The sequence below is a fragment of the Melanerpes formicivorus genome, unplaced genomic scaffold (assembly GCF_026170545.1).
Source record: "Melanerpes formicivorus ecotype bairdi unplaced genomic scaffold, bMelFor1.0.p_v2 SCAF_46, whole genome shotgun sequence".
NCBI lineage: Eukaryota > Metazoa > Chordata > Aves > Piciformes > Picidae > Melanerpes > Melanerpes formicivorus.
This window is the reverse complement of record NW_027142398.1, coordinates 3808810-3821725: the sequence shown is the minus strand read 5'-3', so window position 1 is coordinate 3821725 and position 12916 is coordinate 3808810. Positions and strand designations below refer to the sequence as shown.

General features: G+C 58.5%; 1 protein-coding gene across 25 annotated transcripts in view; it reads left to right on the top strand.

The window, feature by feature from the left end:
* The window catches only part of NFASC (neurofascin), a 118805-nt gene extending 113028 nt beyond the window's left edge, over positions 1-5777 (top strand). For all 25 annotated transcript variants that reach the window (XM_068159670.1, XM_068159677.1, XM_068159671.1 and 22 more), the window contains one exon: positions 1850-5777. In XM_068159670.1, the coding sequence (XP_068015771.1) occupies positions 1850-2081 (232 nt within the window). In that variant the 3' untranslated portion in view covers positions 2082-5777. The remainder of the gene's footprint in view (positions 1-1849) is intronic.
* Positions 5778-12916: the final 7139 nt, after the last annotated feature.

Here is a 12916-nt window from a genome sequence, read left to right as displayed (position 1 = left end):
TTGTCCACACTGATGGACACCAACCAGCAAGAGCTGTTTTGCTCTTTGGTCCAAAGACAAACACTTTGCTGGACACCAACCATCAAGACCTCTTTTGCTCTTTGGTTCAAAGACAAACACTTTGCTGGACACCAACCATCAAGGGCTTGGTTTGCTCCTTGGTCCAAGCAAAGGTCATTTCTTGGTGGGGGGCAAACACCTTGGCTTGTCCACACTGATGGACACCAACCAGCAAGACCTCTTTTGCTCTTTGCTCCAAAGGCAAACACCTTGCTGGACACCAATCATTAAGGGTTTGGTTTGCTCCCTGGTCCAAGCAGAGGTCATTTCTTGGCGGGGGGCAAACACCTTGGCTTGTCCACACTGATGGACACCAACCATCAAGAGCTGTTTTGCTCTTTGCTCCAAAGGCTAGCACCTTGGTGGACACCAACCATCAAGAGCTGTTTTGCTCTTTGCTCCAAAGGCAAACACCTTGGTGGACACCAATCAGCAAGGGCTGGTTTGCTCCCTGGTCCAAGCAAAGGTCATTTCTTGGCGGGGGGCAAACACCTTGGCTCATCCACACCGATGGACACCAACCATCAAGAGCTGTTTTGCTCTTTGCTCCAAAGGCAAACACCTTGCTGGACACCCACTTTGGAGGGCTGTGATCCAAGCTCAGTATTGTTTTTACTGCTCTCAATAAAGCTGAGGGAGCAGAGTGTTGTGTCCTGCTGGGGAGTGAGCCTGAGAAGGTCCCAAGCTAAACCCCCCCTGCCAAGATGATGACAGCAATGGAGGTGGGAGGAGAAACATTTAAGGTCCAGGCTTGATGCCTTTAGGAACAGCACAGAATTTGCTTGCTGGGCCTCAGCTCAAACATGAATTAAGGATTAATTGAGAGGAAAACTAATTGGGTTGGGCTTTTTTCCCCTGCAGAACAATCCACTTTCATCCTCCACACCAATGTTATCTGGAGATAGCAGCCCTTGCCCTCCAGAGAGCAAACAGCTTTGCCCTGCTTTTAGTTTTGGGTTGGTGTTGCTAAAAGCTTCCTTCCAAGGCTGTTTTTGGTTTCCTTTTGGTTGTTTTGGGTTTTTTTTTACCCCCTTTGGGTCAGCCTATTTATTTTTCAAGTGACCTGCCTCAATCTTTCCAGTGCAAAAGAAATAATGGGGAAAGGGATAAAGACCTGAGCCAAGAAGCTCAGGTGGTCAGAAATCAGCCTGGAAGAGGTAAAGAAAACGATCCCCAGGAGTTTTGGGAGCTGCACAGAACTTGGCATCTTCTCCATGCCCTCTTCCCCCCACCCCCACCCCCTCCCACTCCCCTTGGAGTGCTTTGGAAGTGTTCCTCACTGCATGCAGCTACCTAAACAGCCAAGCTGGGGGCCCGCAAGGAAAGCTGGGGAGCAAACCTCACCTTAAACCAGCTCACACCAAGGTTGGCCAAAGGGCCTAAGAGAATGAAAGGCTCTAAGCAATGCCAAGGGAAGGATATTTACAAGGTGGATCCAGCTGGGCTGATCGAAGCATCCTGGCTGATGTTGGTTAAAAAACCAACAAATCCAACCCAAAATTGAGTTCCAAAAAGAGAAGGTAAATGAAATAATGGAAACATGATGAAGGTTGGGCTTGCAGCAAAACCACAGGCAGCTGTGGGCCTCCTCCATGGGGGCTGCCTGCCCACCTTCAGGTACCAGTCAGGCACTTGCTGCCCCTGAGCCAGGAGCATCCCCAGGCTGGCAGGGCAGGGGGAGAGCTCTGGTTGCCCACTGGATTTGCTTGTGAATATCCAGACCTTGGGTGGAGGTCGTGAGCCCCTTTCTCAACCCTTACCCTGCCTCTGTCTGCCTTCTGCTACCCAGTGATGAAGACAACAAACCCCTGCCCAACAGCCAGACCTCCCTGGACGGCACAATAAAGCAGCAGGAGAGCGACGACAGCTTGGTGGACTACGGAGAGGGAGGGGAAGGGCAGTTCAACGAGGACGGCTCCTTCATTGGCCAGTACACGGTGAAGAAGGACAAGGAGGAGACAGAAGGCAACGAGAGCTCAGAGGCCACCTCCCCAGTCAATGCTATCTACTCGCTGGCATAGCTCAAATGCACTGAAACCACCACCAGCCTGAGGTGTTTGGAGTGGTCGGGGGTTGGGGGGAGGGAGGAGGAGGAGGAGGAGCAGAAGGAGGAGGAGGTTCCACAGCCGCCGCTGCAGCCGCTACCTCCGAGCGTCTGGATGAGAGCAACCGACGGTGACAAACAGCGACAAAACCGAAACGAGCGAGACACACACACACGAAATAATAGAAAAGGCAAAAAACCAAACAAAAAAAAGGCAAAAAAAAACCCCAGAAAGGGCAAAAAGAACAAAAAGTTACTGACTAGAACCCAATCCGAGGCAGAGCAAGAGGCTGCTGCTGTCGTCCTGTCCTCATAGCAAGCAAGCCGGCAGCGAGGACTTGCTGAGCACCCGGGGGGGTTGGAGCTGGAGCTGAGATCTGGGCTGAGCCCCCAAAGGGTTTGGCAGGAGGCTTGGGAGGGCTTCAGCTGCACCCCAACTTCTGGGCCGGCCCCGGCGCCCAGCCCGGCTCTAAGCCACGCCTCGGGCTTGGCCATCCAGGCTCCCCCAGGCTCCCCCCCAGGATCTTCTTTGTTCTTTTGGGAGGGAGTTAAAACAAAAATTCTTCTTTGATCTTTCCTGGAGGGTTTCAGATGAGAGGGGGAGGAGGGGAAGGAAGGAAGGAAGGAACAGAATGAGCTTGGGGAAGAGAAGAGGGCTGGGGAGAGCAGCCTGAGCGCTCGGAAGGAGGGGAGCGGTGGATCTTTGGGTAGCGACACCACGGCACTGGGAGGTCCATCCTCACGGCAGCACCTTGCCCATAGCCTCTCCCAAGCCAGCCAGCACCTCAACAGCCTTCCCCCACAAGCCAAGCAGCACCTATGCAGGGAAGAGCAGGTCCCCACCACCTCCCTTGGTACCACGTCAAAGTCCACACCACCCGGAGAGGCCTCTGGAGCATCCTCAAGAGGCTGCAGAAGAGTTTGTGGGGTCTAAGGAAGGACACAGCCTGGTGCCACTCACCCTCCAAGCCCACGAGAGCAGCACTGCTTGCCTGGCTAACTGCAGGCAGAGCCTTTTGGCTCAGTCTTGGCTTTGTTAGAGGCTGGGGAGGACCTGCCCCCAGCCCATGCCTGCTCTCTCAGAAAGGCAACTCTGAATCTTATGTAGCAGAGGGGGGGTGGAAGCAGGAGCAGTGGTCATGTAGGATGAGGGGGACCTGGGTGGGGGGAAAACCTAATCAATAAATCAAAGCCACCAGGTGAGGATGAGAGGCACCCACTGGGGTGGGGTGGAAGGGTCCCAGCAGCAGCCTGGGTGCTTCAGGGGCACACATCCCTCAGGAGCTGAGGGGGAAGGCACACGGCGGGAGCACAGGACCCGAGGTCCACACCTCCCCCAGGCAGCAGGGATGGGCCAGCTGGACAGCATTCCCCACTGACCTCCCCTCCTCATTTCTGACAGTGGCCTTTCCCCCCACACACACACATCTCCCACTGCCCCTCCAGCCCTTCTCCATCAGCCAGCCTGAGCAAGACCCTTCCGCCAGCGACCTCCCGCGCCGTGGGGCTCCCTGCGCTCTCCTCCTCCACATATCAGGACACAGCGACTTCAGCCCACCCCCTTCCCAGGCTGGAACACAGCATCTCAGCTAGGAGTGCTCCTTCACATGCCTTACACAGCTTGGAACTTCCCGTGAAGTTTAACAAACTGATGTTATTCCTCCCCCCTCTCCCCACCTCCTCCTCCTCCTCTCCTCCTCCCACCGCTTCCGCGCCCCGACCGCCGCCGCGGTCTCTTCCGACCCACCCAGACCAGTAGGAGTAGGATGCTTGGGTGGCTCTCCCAGGGGAGAGCCAGCATGGATCACTGTAGAAGGTAGAGATGTCTAACAGACCATACTTAGTGGCCAAGGCCATGTTGTACTCTCCCACTTCCTGCACTTTTGAAACCAAAGGTACCTTCGCTGAGAGGCTCGGGATGGCTCCGGACCCTTCCGCCGCCGTTGGGATGGATTCTCTTCTTTTCCCCCTTTCTTTTCTTTCCATTCCTTATCCTTTTCCCTTTTCTGTTCCACTCTGAGGAGGATGGTTTTGTTCAGCAGAACAAAGGCAGTAGGACTAAATGCAGTCTCCCTGTCAGCTTTCCAAGCGGGGCTGGCTGCGAAGAGGAGTTGCTAACCGGAACGCTTCGACTAACAGGGATTGCTCAGGTGGACTCGGCCACATTCTGTCAAGCTGCTAATGGCACAGCTCTCCTGTGCTTGGGAGGTGAGCCTGGGCCTGCTCAGCACCTGCTCAGCACCCCCTGCTGCGTCACACAGAGGAAAATGGGACAGAGCTGGAGGCAAACACAGAATGCGAGGGGTTGGAAGGGACCTCTGGAGAGCATGGAGTCCAAGCCCCCTGCCAAGGCAGGCTCACCTGAAGAAGGCCACACAGAAACATGGCCAGGCAGGTTTTGAAGGTCTCCAGAGATGGAGACTCCACCATCTCTCTGGGCAGCCTGTCCCAGGGCTCCATCACCCTCACATTAGAGGAGTTCCTCCTCATGGAGGGGTCACGGGCAAAGGAGCTCTGTGCACCACATGAGCCAAGCTCTGGGCTGCTGTTAATGGGGTGAGCCCCACCCTAGAGCTGGGGGAGCTGCTGGGGCCCCAGGGCAGTGCAGGGATGTTCCCTCTCCACCACACAGGAATCCACCTGCTGAGGTCCTCCACCCATGCCACCCCCCCAGAGCAGGAGCTCTGGGACCATCACAGCAAACACATTCATGCCACAAGCCTGTTTCTGCTGCTGCCACCCTCCACTGAGCTGCTTTATGGAGGGCATCTCCCAGCCCCTTCAGGGATAATCACTTCCCAAGCCTCCAGCTGCCCTTCCAACACTGAGCTTGCTTAGTTTGCCCAAGCAGTGGTGGAAGTGAGGAGAGGAAGCAGCAACAGCCTCTGCTGTGCCTCTGCCACCAGAGCTGGGCACCTTCACTCGCCCCCAGCACACCAGATCCTCTCTGCTTTGTGCCCCCACCACTGATGGGGACCACAAGGCCCTTGGCTGCCACACAGCACCCCCAAAGCCCGAGGCAGCTGGGCAGGCAGAGGTGGGAGCAGGGCAGCCTGTGTGCCACCCACGTCAGAGGCTGCCTTCATAGACTCATTGAATGCATCAGGTTGGGAAGGGACCTTGAAAGCTCACCCAGCCCAAGCCCCTGCAGTGAGCAGGGACATCTCCAACCAGATCAGGCTGCTCACAGCCCCATCAAGCCTGACCTTGAATGTCTCCAGGGATGAGGCCTCCACCACCTCCCTGTCCCAGTGCTCCACCACCCTCATAGCAAAGAGCTTCTTCCAGCTGTCCCATCCAGATCTCCCCTGCTGTAGTCTCTCCCCTGTCATTAAGCAGCAGTTCACTGAGCAAACCTCTCAGCATCCACCTGGAAAGGGGAAAATATCTTCACCCTGGAGCTCTGCAGTGTGTGCAAGCAGGGAGGGAAGGAGCTGGCCTCAACCCAGCCAGGTCTGTCCTTGCCCCACAGCCCTCCTCCCCCCCCATAAAAGTCTTCTAGCAACATTTAGAGTCCTACCACCAGGTTACTTGAAGCAACCAGAAGAGGAAGGAGATGTCTGCAGGGGGCCCAGTGGGCAGCTGGCTTGGTGTAAGTTCCTTGTAGCCTTGTATTAACTGGGTGTAAAAATGACTCACAAATGATAAAGCTCTATTAAAAATGGCAACCTTTCTTGGCAACCTTCCTGGGAGTGTTGGAGCCCAAAGGGAGTCCTCTCCAGGTCCAAACCTCCTCCTGAGCTCAGCAGTTTTACTCCCTTTAGTAAAGGCTGAGTAGCTGCTTGGATATGGGGAGCAAAGCCACCACAGCTCTGACCACCAGAGCCACCACGGCCCTGAAGGGGTCACCTCCTGCCACCCCCAGAGTGGCTTCACCCCCATGGGCCCCACGGCCATGCTTCTGCTGGGCAAGCATCCCCTGAGCCCCAGGAGATGGATGGAGGTGAGGGGAGGGGTGCTGTGGGCTCTTGCCCACCCTTCTCTGCCTGTTGAGGGGCTGGAGGTTGTGTCTGCCTGTCCCCAGGGTCACCCTGCAGGAGCTGCTTTGCTTCTCCATCCCCAGCTGTCCCTCCCTGGAGGGGGCAGAGCACCCTCCTCCTCCTCACCTCATCTCCCACTGCCTGCAGCATAACCCCCAGCATCAGGAGCTGCTCAGAAGGGCCCCAGATCAGTCACCCTCTGCTCAGAGGGCAGGAGCCCTGCTTGGTCTCCATCTGAGGGGGTGACCATTCCCACTGGGATCTGCACAGGCTCTCTGCAGCAGGGCACACCTTCACCTTTTCCAGGAGGTAGACCTTGATTAAAGGTTTAAATTAGAGACCAACACAAGGGAGAAATAAATACCAAGGGAAAGGAGACCCAGAGCCAAACCCAGGCACTCCCAGAAGCTGGAAAAAGCACTTTGGGTCCAAGTCCCAACTTGCTAATTTGAGCCTGTGTCTAAAAGAGTCTGAGCCAAAACCTCATCCATGTCCTGGAGAGGGATCCAGCCCCCAAGGGCAGGACACTGCCTGTGCCCTCTGCAGAAGGATCCAGCCCCCAAGGGCAGGACCCTGCCTGTGCCCTCTGCAGAAGGATCCAGCCCCCAAGGGCAGGACCCTGCCTGTGCCCTCTGCAGAAGGATCCAGCCCCCAAGGGCAGGACCCTGCCTGTGCCCTCTGCAGAAGGATCCAGCCCCCAAGGGCAGGACCCTGCCTGTGCCCTCTGCAGAAGGATCCAGCCCCTGCTGGCTGCAGCCAAGCCCAGGACTCATCCTGCCCCTCCTGGATGCTCAGCCTTTTGCTGTTTGGAGCCCTGCACTTGTCCAAGAGCTGACACAAGCCACAGGAGCACAAGTGTGGGCTACAAGAGGACATTTGCTGTGTTTCCACGGGCTGGAGGCTGCTGCTGTTCTCCTGCAGCAAGGGATGGAGAAGCAGCAGGGAGGAACAAAGGAGTTTTGGTACAACCCTGAAACCCTGCTCACAGAAACCCCAACTGTCTGTCCTGCCTGGACACCACGTCTGGATGTCCTCACCACACCTCTCCTGTCCTGTCAGCATTGCCCTCTCCCAGGGGACAGCCCCCAGGGCCATGGCTTGTGCTCGCTTCTGACCCGAGAGCTCAGCCCGGACCGAATTGGAGCCGCAGCTCCTGCTGCCACCACAGAGCAAGAGCAGAGCCACGCAGCAGCCACCCCATGCCCCTTGCCATGCCTCAGCTGGCACACAGCACTCTCTCCATCCATGCATCCACCCCTCCTGGCACATGCCAGCAGCTCTCCTCAGCAGGCAGGCCCCAGCAGAGCTGTGAGCTCCACCTGCCCCTCGCCGTCCGCGGTGCCAGGCTGCGCCGTGGGCCAGCAGCAAACGATTCCAGGCAAGCAATAAAGACTAAGCCAACTCTCCAGAACAGAGCAAAACACTCAGCCTCACCTTCTAGTTCTTGCACTAAGACCTGGTTTATTAGTGACAAGAGCAAGGAAGCTTTTCTGGTCCTAGCCAAGCCAAGCCCTGGCATCAGCAGCTCCCCTGGCATCAGCAGCTCTGCACGGCTCCCAGGCCAGCGCCAGGCTTTGGCTGCCACACAGCCTGCAGCCCATCCCGGCCCCCACACAGCCTGCAGCCCATCTCGGCCCCCCACACACACACAGCCTGCAGCCCATCCCAGCCCCCCCACACCCAGCCTGCAGCCCATCCCAGCCCCCCCCCCCACAGCCTGCAGCCCATCCCAGCCCCCCCACACACAGCCTGCAGCCCATCCCGGCCCCCCCCCCCCCACAGCCTGCAGCCCATCTCGGCCCCCCCCACACAGCCTGCAGCCCATCCCAGCCCCCCCACACACAGCCTGCAGCCCATCCCGGCCCCCCCCACACAGCCTGCAGCCCATCCCAGCCCCCCCCCCCCCCACAGCCTGCAGCCCATCCCAGCCCCCACACACCCAGCCTGCAGCCCATCTCGGCCCCCCCCCCCACACACAGCCTGCAGCCCATCTCGGCCCCCACACACCCAGCCTGCAGCCCATCCCAGCCCCCCCCACACACAGCCTGCAGCCCATCTCGGCCCCCACACACCCAGCCTGCAGCCCATCCCAGCCCCCACACACACAGCCTGCAGCCCATCTCGGCCCCCACACACCCAGCCTGCAGCCCATCTCGGCCCCCCCCCCCACACACAGCCTGCAGCCCATCCCGGCCCCCCCCCCACACACACAGCCTGCAGCCCATCTCGGCCCCCCCCACACACACAGCCTGCAGCCCATCCCGGCCCCCCCCCACACACACAGCCTGCAGCCCATCCCGGGCCCCCCCCACACACACAGCCTGCAGCCCATCTCGGCCCCCCCAGCCTGCAGCCCTTCTCAGCCCCCACACCCAGCCTGCAGCCCATCTCGGCCCCCCCCACACCCAGCCTGCAGCCCATCTCGGCCCCCCCCACACACAGCCTGCAGCCCATCTCGGCCCCCCCCCCCCCACAGCCTGCTCCTGCCTCCACAGCACACAGGGCAAAGCGTTTGTGCCTCCTGCTCACAGCAGGGAGAAAGTGTTGGGCTGTTTTGTTTTGTTTCCCCTGTGGTTTGTAAGTCTCTCTCCAGCCAGCCATCCCCTCTGTAGGGCCTGCTGGTTGTCTGTCTGTCTGCTCTGGATAACCTCCTTGTTGCCTATCCAGCCCTCTAGCCTCCATCCACCCACCCACCCACCCACCCTCCATCCACCCACCCACCCACCCTCTCTGTTAAACTTCCTGGTTGCCTATCTATCCATCCATCCTTCCTTCCTTCTATCCTTCATCCATCCTTTCTCTCTGTAAAGCCTCCTGCTTGTCCATCCATCCTTCCATCCTGACTGTAAAGCCTGCTGGTTGTCATCCTTCATCCTTCCTTCTGTCCTCTCTGTCAAGCCTCTTGGTTGCCCATCTGTCTCCCCATCTATCCATCCATCCCTCCCTTCCTCCATCCCCTCTGTACAGCCTCCTGGCTGTCCATCCCTCCCTCCTTCCATCCCCTCTGCACAGCCTCCTGGCTGTCCATCCCTCCATCCATCCCCTCTGTACAGCCTCCCGGCTCTCCATCCCTCCCTCCCTCCATCCCCTCTGTACAGCCTCCTGGCTCTCCCTCCCTCCTTCCATCCCCTCTGTACAGCCTCCTGGCTGTCCATCCATCCCCTCTGTAAAGCCTCCTGGCTGTCCATCCCTCTTTCCATCCCCTCTGTACAGCCTCCTGGCTGTCCATCCCTCCCTCCTTCCATCCCTCTCTCCCTCCTTCCATCCCTCTTTCATCCATCCCTCCCTCCCCTCTGTAGAGCCTCCTAGGTTTCCATCCATCCTTCCCCTCTGTAAAGCCTCCTGGTTGCCCACCCATCCTTGCATCCTCTGTAAAGCCTCCTGGCTCTCCATCCATCCATCCATCCATCCACCCACCCTTCCTTCCTCCCCTCTGCAGAGCCTCCTGCTCGTCCTCAAATCCTCTCTGCATTTATTTGCCCCCTCCTTTTTTTTGGCTGGTTGGTGCTGCCATCGAGCAAACCTCTCCAACCTTTGTGTTTAAGCCACTTGTCCCCACTAGGAACACAGAGCTGAGGCTGCCAGGGTCACACTTTTACAGCCAGAAGATTTATGGACTATAGAAGGGAAAAGCAAAGGAAGGAGGAGGAAATCTTCACTATAAGGACTTAGAGTGGAAAAAAAAAACCCCAGAGCCTGCATGAGAGCTGAAAGAAGGCCAAAAATCCTCAGAGCTCCTCTTTGGTTTTGAGTCACTGTGAAGAAATCCCCAACAAACCCAAACCTGGAGGTTGTTTTTTGTGTAGAGAACACTAAACATAGAATAAAACATGGCTCAAAACTCATCCTCAGAGCCTCAGCCTGCAGCTCGTCCCCAGCAGCTTCCAGAAGCAGCTCGGCACCAGCGAGTCCTCCCCGAACCCAGCTCCATCCTGGGGAGCGATGCCTGCCCCCCCCCCCCCCCAAGGGCCAATTCCAGCCCTCCCCACCCCCTTCCTGCCCCCGAGGCGCTGAAGTGCTCTGGAGGAGAGTCCCTGGTGCAAGGCAGGGGCTGGAGGAAGGGGGGAAGCCGGCGGAGCCTCTGGCTGCTAATGAAGTTGTAATTGCTGTGGTCCTCCTTAATGGAGGGCTGAGTGCTTCCTACTCCGGTGCTGCGGGGGGGGGATGGCTTTAGCTGCCCCCTCCCCAGCCACTTCAGCAGCACTAAGAAAACAACCCACCTCTTGCCCAGGGGAGAGGCTCCCGGTGCAGGCTGGGGCAGTGGAGGCTCCAACCAGCCTTGGTCCCTGCTCCAGGGGTGAAGGAAGATTTACCTGGGGCCATGGATTCATGGAATGGGTCGGGAGGGACCTCAAAGCTCAGCCAGTTCCAACCCCCTGCCATGGGCAGGGACACCTCCCACCAGCCCAGGTGCCTCAAGGCCTCATCCAGCCTGGCCTTGAGCACCTCCAGGGAGGGAACATCCACAGCTTCCCTGTGCCAGTGCCTCCCAGCCCTCCCTGGGAGGAATTTCTTCCTCATCTCCATCCTCAACCTCTTCTCCTCCTCCAGCTCAAAGCCATTGGCCCTCATCCTGGCACCACAAGCTCTTGTCAAGAGTAAAAGTGAGACAAAAATCTCCTTCCATGCTGCAATCCAAGCTGGGTAACCCCTCCCCAGCCCCCCTCCCCCCACATACCTCACAGCAGCAGGAGGTGCACGGCCTCAGCCATCCCAAGGGCTGTGCTTCCATCCTCCCCACGGGACACAGGCAGCATCTTCATCACCATCCCAGAGCGAGGGGCCAGGGACTCGTCCTCACAATCGATGCCAGGGCAGACACACTCCCATTAGCACTCATCCCTTTTTTATGGCACGGTAATGGCACCCACTTCTGCCCTGACCTCTGCCTGCCCCGGGGGACATCAGGGCTGGATTGATGGCAGCAGGCTGCCTCCGATTAGTTTCTTTCCCCTCCCCGGAGAGGCAGCTGCAGCCTGTTGCCCATTACCGCAGCTGAAAGCCATCGGCTGCCAGCCTGGGAACACCCCAGGGAGCCCCCACAGAGCTGCTGCCTCCCCCTGCTGTGGTCTTGGCACATGTTTGCGCCAGGACAAACACCCAAGAGGTCACCAATGTCCTTGTCACCACCAGAGAGACCCTCAGGGAGCAGATACAGGGAGGAGAAAGGGCAGAGGGCAGGTCCCTCTCTCTCCACTGCCTTCTCCTCCTGGGTTTCCACCTCTGGAGCAGGCTGCCCAGAGAGGTTGTGCAGTCTCCCTCCCTGGAGAGCCTCCAAGCCCCCCTGGCCTTTGTGATCCTGGGCAAGCTGCTGGGGCAGGCTGGAGTGGATGATCTCCAGAGGTCCCTTCCAACCTCCTACCACTCTGTGATTCTTTTGCTGGAGGCCAGGGTCCAGCCCTGTCCTTCCCTCCTGTCCCAGGAGAGGGCTGTGGGAAGGTTGTGGCCAGTTCCTCCCAGTCTCACTCCAAAGCATCCCAGTGGGGAGCTAAGGAAAGAGCAACCCAGGCAAGGGGAAAGGAGATGGGACCAGTAACCCCCCCCGCAGCAGAGGCACTCTCCTGCCCACACCCATTTACTGGAGGAGCCTGGACCTTTGCCGATCAATAGAGACACTAAAGGCTTAATTACTCCTCTCTAATTGCAGATCATTAACCTGTGGCCAGCCCCGGTGCCCACTGATCCCCCCTGACATCACTAACAGCTCTGGGCTGGAGCTGGGAGGGATGGAAACCACAGACAGGGTGGTCCCTGCCACCCTCCCCAGCCCTCTGCTCCCCACTCGGCTGTGCAGAGCCTGGCACCGACCTGCCCACAGTAAAACCCCACACTGGGGGGGTCCCCTGCACCCCAACTTGCTCAGCAGCGATGGCAGCAGCAGCAGCAGCTCTGTCCTCCAACCCTCAGTGCCTGCAGGGTGTCACGGAGGAGGTTCTGGAGTGTCCCTGTCACATCTCATAGCATCACTCCACCGGGACACTCCTCCCCCCCCAGCAGTCAGAAACCAGCAAAGATCTCCTGGCTGCACTGGGAAGGGCTCTGGGTGCAGCTTCCTGGGGGGCACAGCCACCATCAGGCCACCAGAGTGTCACCAGACCCTGGGGTTTGGCCAGGGAAAAGCTGATTTAGAGTCCCAGAGCCATGGATGGGGAGTTTGGGTTGGCAAAGCCCTTCAAGCTCACCCACTCCAACCATTCCCTAACCCTCCCAAGGGCAGAAGGCAGGTTCCCCCTCCCTCCACTGGCTTCATCACTTCTCCTGGGTTTCCACCTCTGGAGCAGGCTGCCCAGAGAGGTTGTGGAGTCTCCTTCTCTGGAGAGCTTCCAATCCCCCCCCTGGCCATTTGGAATGAATTGGGTTGGCAAAGCCCTTCAAGCTCACCCACTCCAACCATTCCCTAACCCCCCCAAGGGCAGAGGGCAGGTTCCCCCTCCCTCCACTGGCTTCTTCTTCTGCATCTCCACCTCTGGAGCAGGCTGCTCAGAGAGATTGTGGAGCCTCATTCTCTGGAGAGCTTCCAACCCCCTCCTTGGCCATTTGGGTTGGCAAAGCCCTTCAATCTCACCCACTCCAACCATACCCTAACCCTCCCAAGGGTAGAGGGCAGGTTCCCCCTCCCTCTACTGGCTTCTTCTCCTGGGTTTCCACCTCTGGAGCAGGCTGCCCAGAGAGTCTCCTGTGGAGCCTCCTTCTCTGGAGAGCTTCCAACCCCCCCGGGTTGGCAAAGCCCTTCAAGCTCATCCGCTCCAACCATTCCCTAACCCTCCCCAGCCTGGCGCTAAACCACATCCCTCAACACCTCACCTCGGAGGCTTTTCAGCACCTCCAGGGA